The sequence below is a fragment of the Chelonia mydas genome, chromosome 6, assembly GCF_015237465.2.
Source record: "Chelonia mydas isolate rCheMyd1 chromosome 6, rCheMyd1.pri.v2, whole genome shotgun sequence".
Classification (NCBI taxonomy): domain Eukaryota; kingdom Metazoa; phylum Chordata; order Testudines; family Cheloniidae; genus Chelonia; species Chelonia mydas.
In genome coordinates, this window is record NC_051246.2 from 22,310,821 (window position 1) to 22,327,249 (window position 16,429).

The 16,429-nt window shown below is 42.7% G+C and overlaps 1 protein-coding gene across 1 annotated transcript in view; it reads left to right on the top strand.

Annotated features, from left to right (window-relative positions):
* LOC114018710 (sodium/hydrogen exchanger 10) overlaps positions 1–16,429 on the top strand; it is a 304,510-nt gene that overhangs the window by 197,313 nt on the left and 90,768 nt on the right. The window contains exons 19-20 of the mRNA XM_043548755.1: positions 7,949–8,097; positions 14,535–14,660. Coding sequence (XP_043404690.1) covers positions 7,949–8,097; positions 14,535–14,660 — 275 coding nt within the window. The remainder of the gene's footprint in view (positions 1–7,948; positions 8,098–14,534; positions 14,661–16,429) is intronic.

A 16,429-nucleotide genomic window follows, 5' to 3' on the forward strand; every position in this document is an offset into this window, starting at 1 on the left:
TCTAGCTTTCTTTCAAGAGGAAGAGCTGCCCAGGGCTCCTGTGCCTGTTTATTTTCCTTTCCTGCCTGCAGGGGCCTTGATATACCTCAGAAGTCTCAATTTTTTCCCCCAACTTTAAAATGTGGAATTTTCTTGTTGTTTGATTTAAAATATTCTCCTTTGAAAACTGCAACTCAGTCACTGTAGTGTTGTGTTTAAGAGCCTTCTGGAAAGTAACTCGCCTTTAAACAGAATTTTTTGTTCTGAGTTTTGTTCAGAAATGAAAGCAGTGTTGCCAACTCTCATGATTTTATCATGAGTCTCATGATAATTATTGTTTTCCTTAAAGCCCCAGCTCCTGGAGTCAAGTGGGTATGTGATGATTTCAGCCTTCATTCTTAAAGAAAAATGAAGTTTCTAGCCCTTGTGGCTGTGGAGAAAGCTTCAAAATGTGACTTAAAGGCTCAAAAAGCAGAATGTAAATAAAAAAACACCAAATCTATTATTTTTACATAATCTTATTATTTTCAAGCCAGTCTCATGATTTTTGGTGAGCCTGATTCTTGATTTTTGAATATTTGGGGTTGGCAATACTATGAAAGTGACTTGAAAGTGTCAGTTGCACTCCTGTTTAAAGTAATTTTCTAGTCTATTATTTGTAGTGGGGAAACATCCCTAGAGCCCCAGGCAGGCGCATTATGAACTCATGGGGCCTTGCCCTAATAGGGTGTATCCAGAGGTTAAATGATCTATTCCAAGCTTGTTGAACTGCAAAAAAGTGATAGAAAGTAATCTAGGTTTTTCTACAATTTCTTCAATTTTTGTGTTCAAGAATTAGTAAGAAAGTAAAAATATACATTATTTTTTTTAACGTAACCTGTGTCCCTTAAGTGAATTGATACAAGATGTCAGAACAAATATTAGAGCTCAGTGGGTCTAATATTTTTTTAATTTTCTTTCTTTCTATAGGAATTAGAAATTATTATCTGACAGGAGCACTGTATCTAAGTTATTATCTGCAAAAAATCGAGAGTTTTCAGGTGCCCAAGTAGCCTTTGGAATCACGGTTAAAGTTGCCCCACCTACCAAAATCTGAAATGGCATCCCCTGCTGCCTCCCCCACCCAGCCTGCTTCATTAGCCATCTTTCCCTACATCACAGGGTGTGCTACCTACTACACAGCAGAGAGAAAAAACACATTTGGGTAAAAACTAGCCCTGGCTAATGTGCTGCTCTCTCCAAAGTGTGCCTGGCTTTAGCAAAGTATTTAATTAGCCTCCACAAACTTCTTTTCCTTGCCTACCCATTATAGTCATCTCAGCCCACGAAGCCCTGGAATGTGATGGATTCCAAGGACATGCTCAATTGAGACGTAATTACATTGATTTGGTGTGCAAAAGAATGTAGTAAGAAGAACATGGAATGGATTTTATTAACACTGTTGAGCTGCTTGTGAATGATTTTGTGACTATATATATTGGTGACTTCTTTTTCTGAATGTCACTGTAATTGGCAGTGAAAGTCGCTAGATTTGTCACTGGTCATTTTGACACTTATTTTCTTGCTAGGAAAACCAAAAAGTCACTAAATCTAGTGACAAAGTAGCTAAATTGGCCATCACGTGCTCAGTTAACCTTGAAAAAGAAAAAAGGGTTACGATAACAACTTCAAGATGACTATCTGCATAGATCTACACGATTCATCCTCCATCCCCATTTCTTTGCAGTCTATGTACTGTATTTTGAAATAGCTGAAAGAAAAGAGGGAGTGGATTGGAGCCAAGGCTCCTTATGTACCTTTGGCTCTATATATTCAGTTCCTTAGGATATCGTGTGTGCAGACCCAACAGCCAAAGCTTTTTAAAGGGTTTTGGTGAAGAGGTGAAACAGGTAGGTGTATCTCAGGCAAACTGGTTGAGAGAATGGATTTTTAAGCCCTCTTTGTTATCATGTATTCATGTCTATACCTTTCATAGGAAAGTAATAGTTTATCACGAAGGCCTTGTCTATACTAATGCAGTAAGACGATGTAAGTTACGCTAGTAAAGTTATGTAAGTTACGTAACTTAAGTCAACACACCTTATATCGACTTAAAGCAGTATCTCCACCACGCTATGTCAACGGGAAATGCTCTCTCATCAACATAGCTTCGGTCTCTCATTGAAAAAATGAATCACGATTAATCGCAGTTTTAATCACACTGTTAAACAATAGAATCCCAATTGAAATGTATTAAATATTTTTGGATGTTTTTCTACATTTTCAAATATATTGATTTCAATTACAATACAGAATACGAAGTGTACAGTGCTCACTTTATATTTTTGTTTACGAATATTTGCACTGTAAAAATGATAAACAAAAATAGTATTTTTTTCAATTCACCTCATACAAGTACTGTAGTGCAATCTCTTTATCATGAAAGTGCAATTTACAATGTAGATTTTTTTGTTATATAACTGCATTCAAAAACAAAACATTGTAAAATTTTAGAGCCTACAAGTCCACTCAGTCCTACTTCTTGTTCAGCCAATCGCTAAAACAAACAAGTTTGTTTACATTTACGGGAGATAATGCTGCCCGCTTCTTATTTACAATGTCACCAGAAAGTGAGAACAGGCGTTCACATGGCACTTTTGTAGCCGGCATTACAAGGTTTACATGCCAGATATGCTAAACATTCGTATGCCCCTTCATTCTTCGGCCACCATTCCAGAAGACATGCTTCCATTCTGGTGAGCGGTAAAAGTCTATCTGTATCTCGATGCCTCAAGTCAAAGGCCAGTTTGAGACACAGGTGGATGCCAGCGTCCACCTCATTCAGTCAACCTTTCAGGTGCTGGGCCTGCTTATAAACTAACAGAAGTCTACCCTCACCCTGGTGCATAGGATAGAGTTTATTGGAGTGGTGCTTGACTCCACCCAGGCCAACCCCTTCTTCCCAGAAGTCTGCTTTCAGATGATGGTGTAATTAATAGGCTGGGTCTTGACCAGCACTATCACGATTACTCGTTTCTGCCTCAAACTTCTAGGTCACGTGGCCTCACGCACATACATAGTGCAGTATGCAAGGCTATGCCTCAGATCCCTTCAAGCTTGGCTGGCCTTGGTGTACCCACCAAGCCACCGCCACTTGGACTCGGTGCTCAGTGTACCTCCCCTGGGCCTTACCTCTCGATTGGTGATGGGACACTCTGATGGTCTGCACAGATGTCCCCTTTGTCAGGCCCCAGCCTTCGATATCCCTAGTCTTGGACATGTCAGAGTTAGGATTGGGGGGCTCACCTGAGGCACCTCAGGACCCAAGTTCTTTGGTCCCAGGAAAAGCTATCATCACATATGAACATCAGGGAACTCAGAGCAGTCACAACAGGAAATGTCACCAGTTTTGTTCCCTGTGAGGCCACAGTCCGGGTTCGCTCACGAACACTTTCTTGCTCCCTTGGATGGTGCACCTTATCTACACTTTCCCTCCCATTCCACTTGTGCACAAGGTCCTGCTTAAGATCAAATGGGACAAAGTGTGGGTCATTCTCATAGTCCCAACCTGGCCCCATCAGCACTGGTTCATCATACTGCATCAGTAGCACTGGTTCATCACACTGTATCGTGCTTCATCAGTAGCGACTCCAATACTGTTCCCTCCCCTCCTGGACCTGATCTCACAGGACCACAGTTGAACGCTCCACTTGAACCACCACCTGAAAGCTTGTAAGCTCCTTGGCTGAATCCTGTAGATTTGGCCTGTTCAGAGCAAGTCCGCTAGGTCCTTCTAGATAGCAGGAAGCCCTCTACCAGAGCTACATACTTTGCCAAGTAGAAGCAAAGTTCCCATTTGGACTTCCCAGCAAGGTCTCTCACGCACATGATCATCTCTGCAGACTGTTCTGGAATATTTGCTACATCTGAAACAGGAAGGTCTGGCAATATCATCAGTTAAGATACATGTAACAGTAATTTCGCCGTTCCACCCCCAGGATGGCGCATCAGTTTTCTTGCACAGAATGTCCATCAGTTTCCTCAAGGGCCTAGAAAGACTATATTCACAGATTTGGGAGCCCATTCCCCCAAGGGACCTAAACCTGGTCTTGTCAAAACTCATGAGCCCCCCCCATTTGAGCCATTGGTGACCTGCCCTCAGTCATACCTTTCCTGGAAAGTGGCCTTTCTGGTTGCTGTTACTTCAGCCAGAAGGGTCTCAGAGGTTCAGGCCCTTACATCAGAACTCCTGTACACTGTCTTCTTTAAGGACAAGGTACAGCTATGCCCTCACCCCACATTCTTTCTGAAGGTGGTTTCGCAATTTCACAGTCATCAGGCAATTTTCCTGAGAGTTTTCTTCCCAAAACTGCACGCAAATGGAGAGGAGCGACGCCTCCACACGCTGGATGTTAGACATGCCCTAGTGTTCTATATAGAGAGAACAAAACCGTTTCGTAGATCCACACAGCTCTTTGCAGCGGTAGCTGAGAGGATGAAAGGCCTTCCTGTCTCCGCTCAGAGGATCTCATCCTGGATTGCAGCATGCATTTGCACATGCTATGAGCAGGCGGAGGTCCCGTCACCAGTTATCTTGACTGCCTGTTTTAAAAGGGTGCAAGCTTCCTCAGCAGCATTCCTGGTCCAGGTCCCTATCTAGGACATTTGCATAGTGGCAACTCAGTCATAAGTGCACGCATTTTCTTCCCACTACACCATCACCTAGCAGGCCAGGGATGACGCTGGGTTTGGTTGAGCCGTACTACAATCAATATGTCAATGAACACTGACCCCACCTCCTTCCTTTGCTTGGGGGATCACCTAATGTGGAATGGATATGTGCAAGCACTCAAAGAAGAAAAAAACGGTTAGTAACCTTTCCATAACTGTTGTTCTTCAAGATGTGTTGCACATGTCCATTCCACAACTCAGCCTCCTACCCCTCTGTCAGAGTTGGCCAGCAAGAAGGAACTGAGTGGGGTGCTGTGTCTTTGGGTCTCTTTATACCGGTGCCATGAGCACACAGCACCAGAGGGCACTAGAGCTGACCTGACAGGTACCACTGTAGAAAAAATTTCCAGCAATTGTGCTTGAGGCGCGCACACATCTAATGTGGAAAGGACACGTGCAACACGTCTCAAAGAATAAGTTATGGAAAGGTTAGTAACCTTTTTTGGGGGGAGGTGGTTGGTTTTTTGTTTTGTTTTTTTTTGTAGTTCCACTGTTTTAACATTGATGGACTCACTGGCTGGCTAAGAGTTTCTTGCTTGTAGATGTCAAATCTTAGACATTGCCTGTTGCTGAGTCAGTCCATAGATATCTCAACTATATGACAAAAATCCCAACGCAACAATAATAAAAAAATCACAAAGCTAGCAGAAAGTTGGAATTGAAATCATGGGCAAACACCAGTTGTGCATGCATACATACATACAGTCATGTAACATACAGGAACAGTCCCTCGTTGTTCAACAGAGAAGAAAACAAAGAAAGAAGAAGTGGGACCGCTAAACACTGAGGATGGAGTGGAAGTTAAGGATAATCTAGGCATGGCCCAATATCTAAACAAATACTTTGCCTCAGTCTTTAATGAGGCTAATTTGGATCTTAGGGATAATGGTAGCAATGACAAATGGGAATGAGGATATGGAGGTAGATATTACCATATCTGAGGTAGAAGCGAAACTTGAACAGCTTAATGGGACTAAATCGGGGAGCCCAGATAATCTTCATCCAAGAATATTAAAGGAATTGGCACATGAAATTGCAAGCCCATTAGTAAGAATTTTTAATGAATCTGTAAACTCAGGGGTTGTACCGTATGACTGGAGAATTGCTAACATAGTTCCTATTTTTAAGAAAGGGAAAAAAGGTGATCCGGGTAACTACAGGCCTGTTAGTTTGACATCTGTAGTATGCAAGGACTTCGAAAAAACTTTGAACAGGAAAGTAGTTAAGGACATTGAGGTCAGTTGTAAATGGGACAAAATACAATATGGTTTTACAAAAGGTAGATCGTGCCAAATCAACCTGATCTCCTTCTTTGAGAAAGTAACAGATTTTTTAGACAAAGGAAATGCAGTGGATCTAATTTACCTAGATTTCAGAAAGGTGTTTGATACGGTGCCACATGGGGAATTATTAGTTAAACTGGAAAAGATGGGGATCAATATGAACATTGAAAGGTGGATAAGGAATTGGTTAAAGGGGAGACTACAGCGGGTCATACTGAAAGGTGAACTGTCAGGCTGGGGGGAGGTTACCAGTGGAGTTCCTCAGGGATCGGTTTTGGGACCAGTCTTATTTAATCTTTTTATTACTGACCTCTGCACAAAAAGTGGAAGTGTGCTAATAAAGTTTGCAGATGATACAAAGCTGGGAGGTATTACCAATTTAGAGAAGGACTGGGATATCATACAGGAGGATCTGGATGACCTTGTAAACTGGAGTCATAGTAATAGGATGAAATATAATAGTGAGAAGTGTAAAGTCATGCATTTAGGGATTAATAACAAGAATTTTAATTATAAGCTGGGGACGCATCAATTAGAAGTAACGGAGGAGGAGAAGGACCTTGGAGTATTGGTTGCCCACAGGATGAACTATGAGCCGCCAATGTGATATGGCCATGAAAAAAGCTAATGCGGTCTTAGGATGCATCAGGCGAGGTATTTCCAGTAGAGATAAGGAGGTGTTAGTACCATTATACAAGGCACTGGTGAGACCTCACCTGGAATACTGTGTGCAGTTCTGGTCTCCTATGTTTAAGAAGGATGAATTCAAACTGGAACAGGTACAGAGAAGGGCTACTAGGATGATCCAAGGAATGGAAAACCTGTCTTATGAAAGGAGACTCAAGGAGCTTGGCTTGTTTAACCTAACCAAAAGAAGGCTGAGGGGAGATATGATTGCTCTATAAATATATCGGAGGGATAAATACCAGAGAGGGAGAGGAATTATTTAAGCTCAGTACCAATGTGGACACAAGAACAAATGGATATAAACTGGCCATCAGGAAGTTTAGACTTGAAATTAGACAAAGGTTTCTAACCATCAGAGGAGTGAAGTTCTGGAACAGCCTTCCAAGGGAAGCAATGGGGGCAAAAGACCTATCTGGCTTCAAGATTAACCTCGATAAGTTTATGGAGGGGATGGTATGATGGGATAACATGATTTTGGCAATTAATTGATATTTAACTATTCATGGTAAATAGGCCCAATGGCCTGTGATGGAATGTTAGATGGGGTGAGATCTTGAGTTACTACAGAGAATTCTTTCCTGGATATCTGGCTGGTGAATCTTGCCCATATGCTCAGGGTTCAGCTGATCGCCATATTTGGGGTTGGGAAAGAATTTTCCTCCAGGGCAGATTGGAAGAGGCCCTGGGGGTTTTTCGCCTTTCTCTGCATTACGGGTCACGGGTCACTTGCTGGAGGATTCTCTGCACCTTGAAGTCTTTAAACCATGATTTGAGGACTTCAGTAGCTCAGACATAGGTGAGAGGTTTATTGCAGGAGTGGGTGGGTGAGATTCGGTGGCCTGCATTGTGCAGCAGGTCAGACTAGATGATCATAATGGTCCCTTTTGACCTTAATATCTATGAATCTATGAAAGAGTTCCTGTTCTGTAGGCAGATGCTTATATTTCCCTTTTATATGTTGTTACTTAGAGCAAAAAGTATTTTTCTCCCAAAATTATAATTTTGGAGTTTGATTTTCATATGTAAGCTCATCTGCCTCAAACATAGATGGGGAGGAAGGATGTCATAGTCTGTTTTTTGCATCCTTCTTCATGGTAAGAGCAGATTTATAACTTCAGGTGAAGGGTTTTTTCTATATAAGTGACTAGGAAATGACTATGACAAATGGAATTACACCAAGTAATTTTCCTTTTATTGATTTGTCAAGCAGATTTAGTATTTCCCCTCAATGTGTTACCATTGAAAGCCTATTTAAGTAGAAAACTTGGAACATTTCTTATTTATTTTAGGTTTAATGCAGCGTGATTATCCAGATATTGTTACTGCTGTGAAAACCAAACAGGCAGTCCAAACTGTGCTAAACACAGCTACAGAAACTCTTAAAGTATTGATATCAAGTGGAATTGTTGATAAAAATGAAGGAGCAAAATTACAAAAGGTAATAAAAGCATTTCAGAGTGTTCATGTATATATTAGCTGCTGAATGTATGGCTTTCCGTCATGCCACCATTGTAAGTGCATTGTCAGTAAGTTGCCTGAGACCTTTTTCTTCAAGGCTTTCAGCGTGACACCTCTCAGAAGCACAAAATTGGTCTGTTTGGGTGTTGTTTTTTGCCCTAAATAACATGTTTAAAAGAGCTTTTAATGTGGAAATGACAAATATCTAAACATAATCATTCAGCAGGATTCTTGCACTTGGGTCTCTGCCTCCTGGCCTGAGTCTGGCAGAACTCCCACAGTTCAAAGAATGTTTTATTCCTGACGTCAGTATTGGTAGGGTAAATGTGAACCAGTACTCCCTCTGGCCATTGCATGTCATGCCACATATAGTAGAAATAATTCCAGTAATTTCCTCCTTGGCTGTGGTGAGGGAAGGAGCTCCTGAATTTCTGTGACTTTAGCATTGTGTCAGCTCTTCATATATCCTTGCTTTATTTTCCCCATTGTCTGGTTGGTTCTGTGGTTGTTTAAACAGTAAGCCCTCCGTTTTCAGTGCTTCAATACAATTTTTATTTGATACTCCTGCATTGTATTTGTCCACCACCCTCTGTCCAGGAAATTCTGACCTGAGCACCAGCCTGTCTTGCAAAGGTTTTTTTTGGCACTGCTAGTATTGCTGTTCACTATGATCCAGAGCTTCTTCCCTAAATTAGTAGGGAATTCCAGACACTTGCATGGGACTGCATGAGAATCTGAGCAAAGAGGGCTGCAACTAGAACTCAGAAAAATCAGAAGAAATGTCTACCGCTGAAGTACTCTAGGACGGGAACTCTGTAAGAGGCAACCCTATCTTCTTTGAGTGATGGTTCCTATGTTTATTTTACACGTGGGTGCGCATGCATGCCATGCACCTGAGTCCAGAAGTTTTTCCAAGCAGTGTCTGTTGACCCACATATTCACAGTGTGTCTCCTCATGCTCCTGACCAAGTATATAAGGGGTGGTGTGGGTTGATACCACTCCAGTTTCGTCTTACCACTGCATGGCCTGAGTCAGAACCCCTATTCCTCCTTTTCTATCAGTGAAGCTCATCAATGGTGCCTCTACTGTCTGGTCAAGGCGCACATCTTGGTGAAGAGCAGCATCTGCAAGTCCTTCCCACCCAGAACTAGAGAGGCCCTTGAGCTCCAACTCTGCAAGTTCCTGATGGAAGAGGCAATGAGGCTCTGAAAGCACTCTGATCCTGGCCAGGGAGACACCCGCTGTACAGTGGCCTCTTCCAACTGGTAATGCCCTTCCCAGCACGAGCCATGGTGTGGAGACACTGGTGTTACCCAGGGTTTTCAGAACCCAAAGCAGTGGTAACTTAACTGTTTCACTTCAGGTGGTGTCAGGAATAAATCAATGGGGGTACAGTGCTTCTGGCTGATGAAAGATTGATAGAAATAAGCATGCTCTCATCTAAAACTACTATTTATTAGATTTAAGCACACACAAACATAAACAATTGGTTTAAAACATCCAAAATAATTACCTAAAATCTGAGATGGTATCAAGTAATTAGCAGCAGGTCAGTGATTGCTGGTCGCTTCCCTGCCAGGGAGTATGCTATCCGGAAAAAGTCACTCAGGATAGCTTCAGAGAACTGCTCCAAAGTATACTCTATTATCTAGTCTTTTTATAATTAATTTTTACAAAACACATAGCTCATAGTGATCCCTACTGGGTCATCATGTCTCCTAACTTCAATAAGTTCAACAAAGCATTCCTAGCCATCTTAGCCATAATAAGCTTCTATATCAAAGGTGCCCAAACTCTAAGTCTCCATCCACTTATTTTCTTTTGGTCTCAATTTGTTGACTCTTTTTTCCCCTCCTCCCATTCTGATTAGCAGAAACTGCAAGCCTGCTGCTAGTATTTGACCTTGCCTCCAAAAGCCCTGCTTGTCCAAATTATCCATTAACTATGTGATGGTTTATTTTATTAATTAATAGTGGTTCAATGCACACAATATGGCTGTGATTAGCTTGATCAAATTTTGGGGTAACACTCCCCTCAGTTCTGGGGTAACACTGGTACCAAAGCCCAAGGGCACGCCATACCATGAGAGTAAGAAACACTCTCATCAGCATAAGAGCAGATCTCCACAGCAGACTGCTTATAAGAGAGACTTTTCCTCTCCAAGCCATGCCACGTTGGATGAAATGTCTTGCATGGGCCCTGGAGCTTAAGGCAAAGAAGAAGTAGGATCCGTTGATACTGCCAATGACCTTGATACCAGGACACTTGGAGTGCCCAGCTACAAGTGTGGCTCCAGGTGCTCCATCAGTGCTGCCTCGCCGGTATGTAGACTGGCTGGCTCTGACTTCTGAACCGGGATCTTCCAGAGTCTCAATGGGCACCCCACAAGCCCCGGGATATACATAGAAGTTCATAACACTGGAGGAGGTGTTTCTGCCTTACCTACAGTCTCCACTTCTCTCGGGCCCGTCCATTCTTTGGGTCGTCCCCGTACCTAAGGATGAATCATTGCTCCTGCTGCAGCAGAGGCCCCTTCCCCACCCATCAGACCAGTGACTTCTGGTACCAATGGTCCCGCCATTTCCAATGAAACCATCATCTGACTCAGGGGAGTCCCAGGACATAGCCCTAACAAACATTGCCTCTCAGGAGCCCAGACAGGCAGCGGAGGCACCCTTATTGGCCCAGCTGTGACCCCCCTGGTACCACTTCCCTTGGGGTCCATCCTCTACCTCCCATAGAAGCCTCAGGAACTATTCAAGGGATAGATGAATGGGAATGATGAGGTTCCCAGTACCATGGTTCCCTACAGTGTGGTCTCAAGCTCTATACACCTCTATGCCTGTGTGGCCTTATTGGGGACCTTGGTCATCGCAAGGGAGACAAGATTCCCAACACATGCCTAAAACTCCTTCAGCCATGGCTACAGCTACTCAGGTGGCAACTAAATGTCTACCAGCTCAGGTCTCCCGTAATCATGAGGAAGAGGAAACCACACTTCTCCCAGTAGACCCTGCAGGACCAGCCATCTTATCACTTTCAGATGAGTAAGTGGTGCCTCCCATGGCCCCACAATTGGATGATTTAAAGGATTTTTAAGACCACCTGAAAAGAATAGCAGCAGCACTCCAACCCTTGGAAGAGGTCCAATAATCCACCCACAAACTTACGGATTTTTGCTGTCTACCTCTCTAGATAGGCTAAGCTTGCCTATAATTGATGGATCTGTTCCAGTTGCTATGAGAGACCCCAGTTACAAGTATATCCATGTCTAGAAAGGTGGACAGAAAATACCAAGTTCCACCCAGAAGTGAGACAGAAGAGAACACCACCAAAAGAAAAGAAGCTGAAGAGATGAGATTTATTCGGCAGAAAATACTATTTTTCTGCAAGCCTCCAATTTCTGCTAGCTAATTGTCAACCTCTGATGGCAAGATGTAATTTCCATATCTTTGGATAACTCTTGGTCTTCAATGACAAGTTGCTGTCAGGCTCCAGCGATGAGTTCTCATCCTTGGTTGCTGCAGGCATTTGTTAGCTAAAACTGGACTGTAAGCTGCATTAGACTCAGCAGATACTGCCTCTTGTTCCCATGGCTTTGGTGATGCGCAGGTTATCATGGCTACAAGGATCCAGCTTCCCCCAGAGAAGTCCAGAGAAGTCCTCATGAGTTAAGGCACCATATGTAGGCCCAGGAGGAGTTCCAGGAACTGTCCTTACAACAAGATGAATATCCCTGCCAGTTGTAATGACAAGCCTGCCCCTCAGCTTGCTCTTGGACTTCTGACCCATGGCTGTGACTACTGTTTACTGACTCTGGCTCTGATCTTCAGTGCTATTCCTGGTTTCTGACCACCACTCTCTGACCACTAGGCATGACAGTCGCTGCTCCGACCAGTAGGTCTGACCACTCAAGCCCCGGTCGTGAAACCCAACATCCTGAGGTTCTCAGCTTCCCAACCCAGGGCTCTACCTCCTTTAACAGACCTATTATCATCTGTCAAGGGGAAGATCCTACACCCAGCCCTGAATTCCCTTCATCATACTGCCTGGCTCTTGGATGGATGTTGAGTGAAAATGACTGTTCCCCTCCTGTTCTAGGCCACCTAGTTAACAGTGGAAAGGACTCTGAAATAACCTTACCAGGCAAAATGGACAAGGTTTTCTCACTGGTGTCATCAGAAATCACTGAACCCTCAGGAAGTCAATACTGACAATTCTAGACTACTTGTTAGAACTGAAACACTCTATCCTGTCATTGAGCTAAGTAAACGTACACATGACAGCAATCTCAGCACGTCATCTATGCATAGAGGGTCAATCTATCTTTTTCTCACCCAACAGTCATAACATTTCTAAAGGGCCTAATAAGAGTGTTTCCATTTATCAAGGACCCTATCCCTCCATGCAATCTCAACCTGGTTCTCTCAGTGCTCATGGGCCCTAGCTTTTAACTGATGGCTAAAAGTTCTTTTCCATACTTGTCACTGAAAACATCCTTCTCGGTAGCAATTATCACAGCAAGGAGGGTAGGAGAGATGTAAGCACTGATGGCTGATCCTCCCTGTATATTTTTCTACCCAGACAAGATTTTGTTAAGAACGTACCTCAAGTTTTTATCAAAGGTCACGGAATTCCATCTGAATCAACAAATCCACTTACCTGTGTTCTTCCATAGATCTCTCTAATAAAACAGAGGAAGCTCTTCATACTTTGGATTTCAGAAGAACCCTGGCATTCTACCTCCAAAGAACAAACCTGCAGATCTTCACCAAAACTCTTTGAGTACATCTACACTGCATTGTAAACCCCGCGTCTGCCAGACCTGAGCTTGTGGACTCAGTATTTCCAAGCCTCCATTTGAGCATCCACACTATATTGTAAACCTAGGTTTACAGTTGCTGGACCTGGGTCTCAGCTGTATGCATACTGCATTACACAACTACCTGACTTGAGTCTGCAGCTTGAGCTATATCCACACTGAAAAATGACAAGGCTTGCACCTGAGTCAGAGTGGGATTAGGCTCTGATGCAGTCCCCTAACAGGGTCCAAGGACCCAGATCCTAAAGGTTTGCTGACCCAAATCTGATGGACTTGTGTGTGGATGGATGGAGGGCTTGGGCTCAAACTTGAATCAGAGCCCGGGCTTAGTGTACAGTGTAAACATATTGTTTGTGGCTATTGTAGAGAGGATGAAAGGCAAAGCCATATCCTCCCAACATTTATTGAATTGGATCAGACTGTGTGAAGACTTGGTATGCGACTACAAAAAAGGACCCATCTACTGTCATTAAAGCTGATTCTACTGAGAGCTCAAGTAGCCTCCATAGCCGCACTAAAGAATATATCTATCCCAGTTATATGCAAGACAGTGACCTGGAGAGCTATTCATACATTCACTAAGCATTGTGCACTTACCAAAGCCTCCAGGTCAGATGCCGCATTTGGCAAGGCTGTGCTCCAGTCATTAATTTTTAACTCCAAGCTCCCACCTCCAATGTACAGGTCAACTGCTTGGGAGTCACCAACACTGGAATGTTCATATGGAGAATAATTCAAAGGAGAAAGAGAAATTACTAACCTTGCACAGTAACTGTAATTCTTTGAGATGTGTTGTCCAACTGCACACTCCACGACCTGTCCTCCATCCCTTCTGCCTCAAAGTTCCCTGGGGAGGAAAAACAAACAAACCTGGGATTCTGTGGTTGAGAGGAAATTGAAGACAGCTGGCTCACTCTGCTCTTCTATGCACTTGCTGAGGAGCACAAAGAGCTGCAGGGCCCATGCATACCATGCAGACATTTCTGGCCAAAAGACTCCAAACTCGAGTGCAGAGAGGCATTTGCACACTAATAGTAGAAAGTGCATGTGGCGACATATCTTAAAGAACTCCCGTTACTGTACACAGTAAGTAACTTGTCATTATCTCCATTTTATAAATGGGGAAACAGAGGCATAGATCGGTGAAATGACTTGTCCAGGGTCATTCAGCAGAACAGTGGCAGAGCTGTATTATGACATGCTTGGATGATTTAAGCCTTTGACCTTAACCAGTCCTTTCCCACTCCATCAGCCAGTCCACTTAAATGATGAACTGGTGGAAAATATCAGTTGTTAACCCCCCAGGCCAAAGTAGGGCCCCAGTCCTGAAAAGACTTAATTCAATGGGACTACTCATAGTGTGGAAAGTTAAGCATGTGTGGAAATCTTTGAAGTTTTGGGGTCTAAGTATTGGTACTATATTAAAAGCTATTTAAGAAAAGGCAGAATAACATGGAGGCTTATACAGGGGGGAAAAATGTTTCAAAATGAAGAGGTTCAGTAAGGAATAATCCACGCTTAAAGGGTTTATCTTCAGAACAAAGAGAAATTAATGCATGTAGATTACATATGGGTTCCTTTTTCCCTTGTTTAGATGATTCTGAAAAAAAAAAAAAACCTTGGAACTCTTCCAACTACTATTGCACCACCTACTGCAGAGGAGCTTTTACACAGTATCAGTTGGTTAGAAAATGAAAAGAACCAAATTGAGTTCATCCAGGTAATGTCTAGCTTTCTCACATGGTTCCAGATCCTTTATAATGTTCTGTTTTCAAAAAGCAAATATTATGGAGGTGCTTATATTGACTGTATAGTTATGGCTGTCTTGGTTTCGGCACTTAAAGAAGGGATTCAACCTCTGTTATGTATGAAGGATGGAGCATATCCTCCCCAAATTTACCACACTTATTCTTTGAATATTAAATTTATTTTCTGAGAATTTACAAGTAAATCTCTTAATTAGTTTGACTTAAAACATAATTTTAAAATGGGCCCTTTTAAGAAATTTAGCACTTGTCAGATCTTTCTTTTGGCCCAAATGATGTTAATAATGGAATAAACCAGACTCTTTGAACTTTTCTTATATTTAATGCCATTGCAATTTCATGTATATCTGAAGAAATTAGGTTCTAATTCAACTAAATTATTAATAATCAGTGTATTGAATTGTTATGATTATAGACAGGGCCAGCTCAATAGTTCAGCTCATTCTTAAATTGAGACATTGTGACTTCAGAGGTAACCAATCATAACACTCCCTCTCTGGCCAATTTGCATGCTGCAGTTCTATTAGTTGAAATGAGTAAGTGGCATGAGAAGAACTGTGCACTTGTGTCAGGAGATCTCACTAGAAGATGACGTCGCACGTATATTGCCTTCTGCTCTCACTGCTCTTAAAATTCCATAGTCACATATTAGTTCCTTTGTTTTATCCTCTGTTGGGAAAGTTGAACACCTTCTGTGGAACATGGGGACATCATATGGGGCATATGGATGGCTCCTACCATGCCTAGTACATCACCACTTTCCCCTCCAATTTGACACACATCCCTGCTGACTTTCCCAGCCCCTTCACATCCCTTCTCACTGCCTCTCCAAAGACATGGCTGGTTCTCCTTTCCTTTGGCTCCACATGGTGCTCCTTTCTGGTACTGGTGGTGCGAAGGCAGATGTTAGGGAGACTTGTGCTATGTAATAATAATATAAGGTGAAGGTTTGGCATGGGGAGAGCCAATATCTCTACTCTGTAAGGAGTGACCCTGCACTCCTGCCTCAGTTTAAGTGTAAAAAAAATTACAAAAATGTTCTTTGAGTGTCCCCTGCATATTCCCACTCTTGGAACTTACACTGACCAGTGCAGCAGCATCCTTTAGAACTATCAGATCAAAGAGGCTTGACTAACAAGACCTTTTGTAATAGAAGGGCCTGAGGTCCATTTTGTCTCTCTTTGCGGACCCGAGGTGTGAATTCTACAGATAGCACAATGTGCAGGGTGTGACAGGTTCGGTCAAAGAAATCCCCTTGGGACTGCCACCTGATGTGCTGAGATTACCTCTGAGCTCTTTTCCCCTGGCAGCTTGGGACTTCAGTACCCTGTCTTGTTGAGCCAGACATGCTAGCCTGCTACAAACACAGACCCAGCTCTCAACCACGTCCCCCAAACGCTGCAGACTTAGCTGAAGATGGCCTAGGAAGTGCTCCTGTCTCTAGCACCCAGATACCCAGTTCCCAATGGGATCCAAACCCCAAATAAATCTGTTTTACTCTGTATAAAGCTTATACAGGGTAAACTCATAAATTGTTCGCCCTCTATAACACTGATAGATATGTTTGTTCCCCCAGGTATTAATTACTTGGTTAATTAATTACTTTGGGTTAAATAATAAGCAAAAAGTGATTTTATTAAATATAAAAAGTAAAATTTAAGTGGTTCCAAGTAGTAACAGACAGAACAAAGTAAATTACCAAGCAAAATAAAACAAAAACACA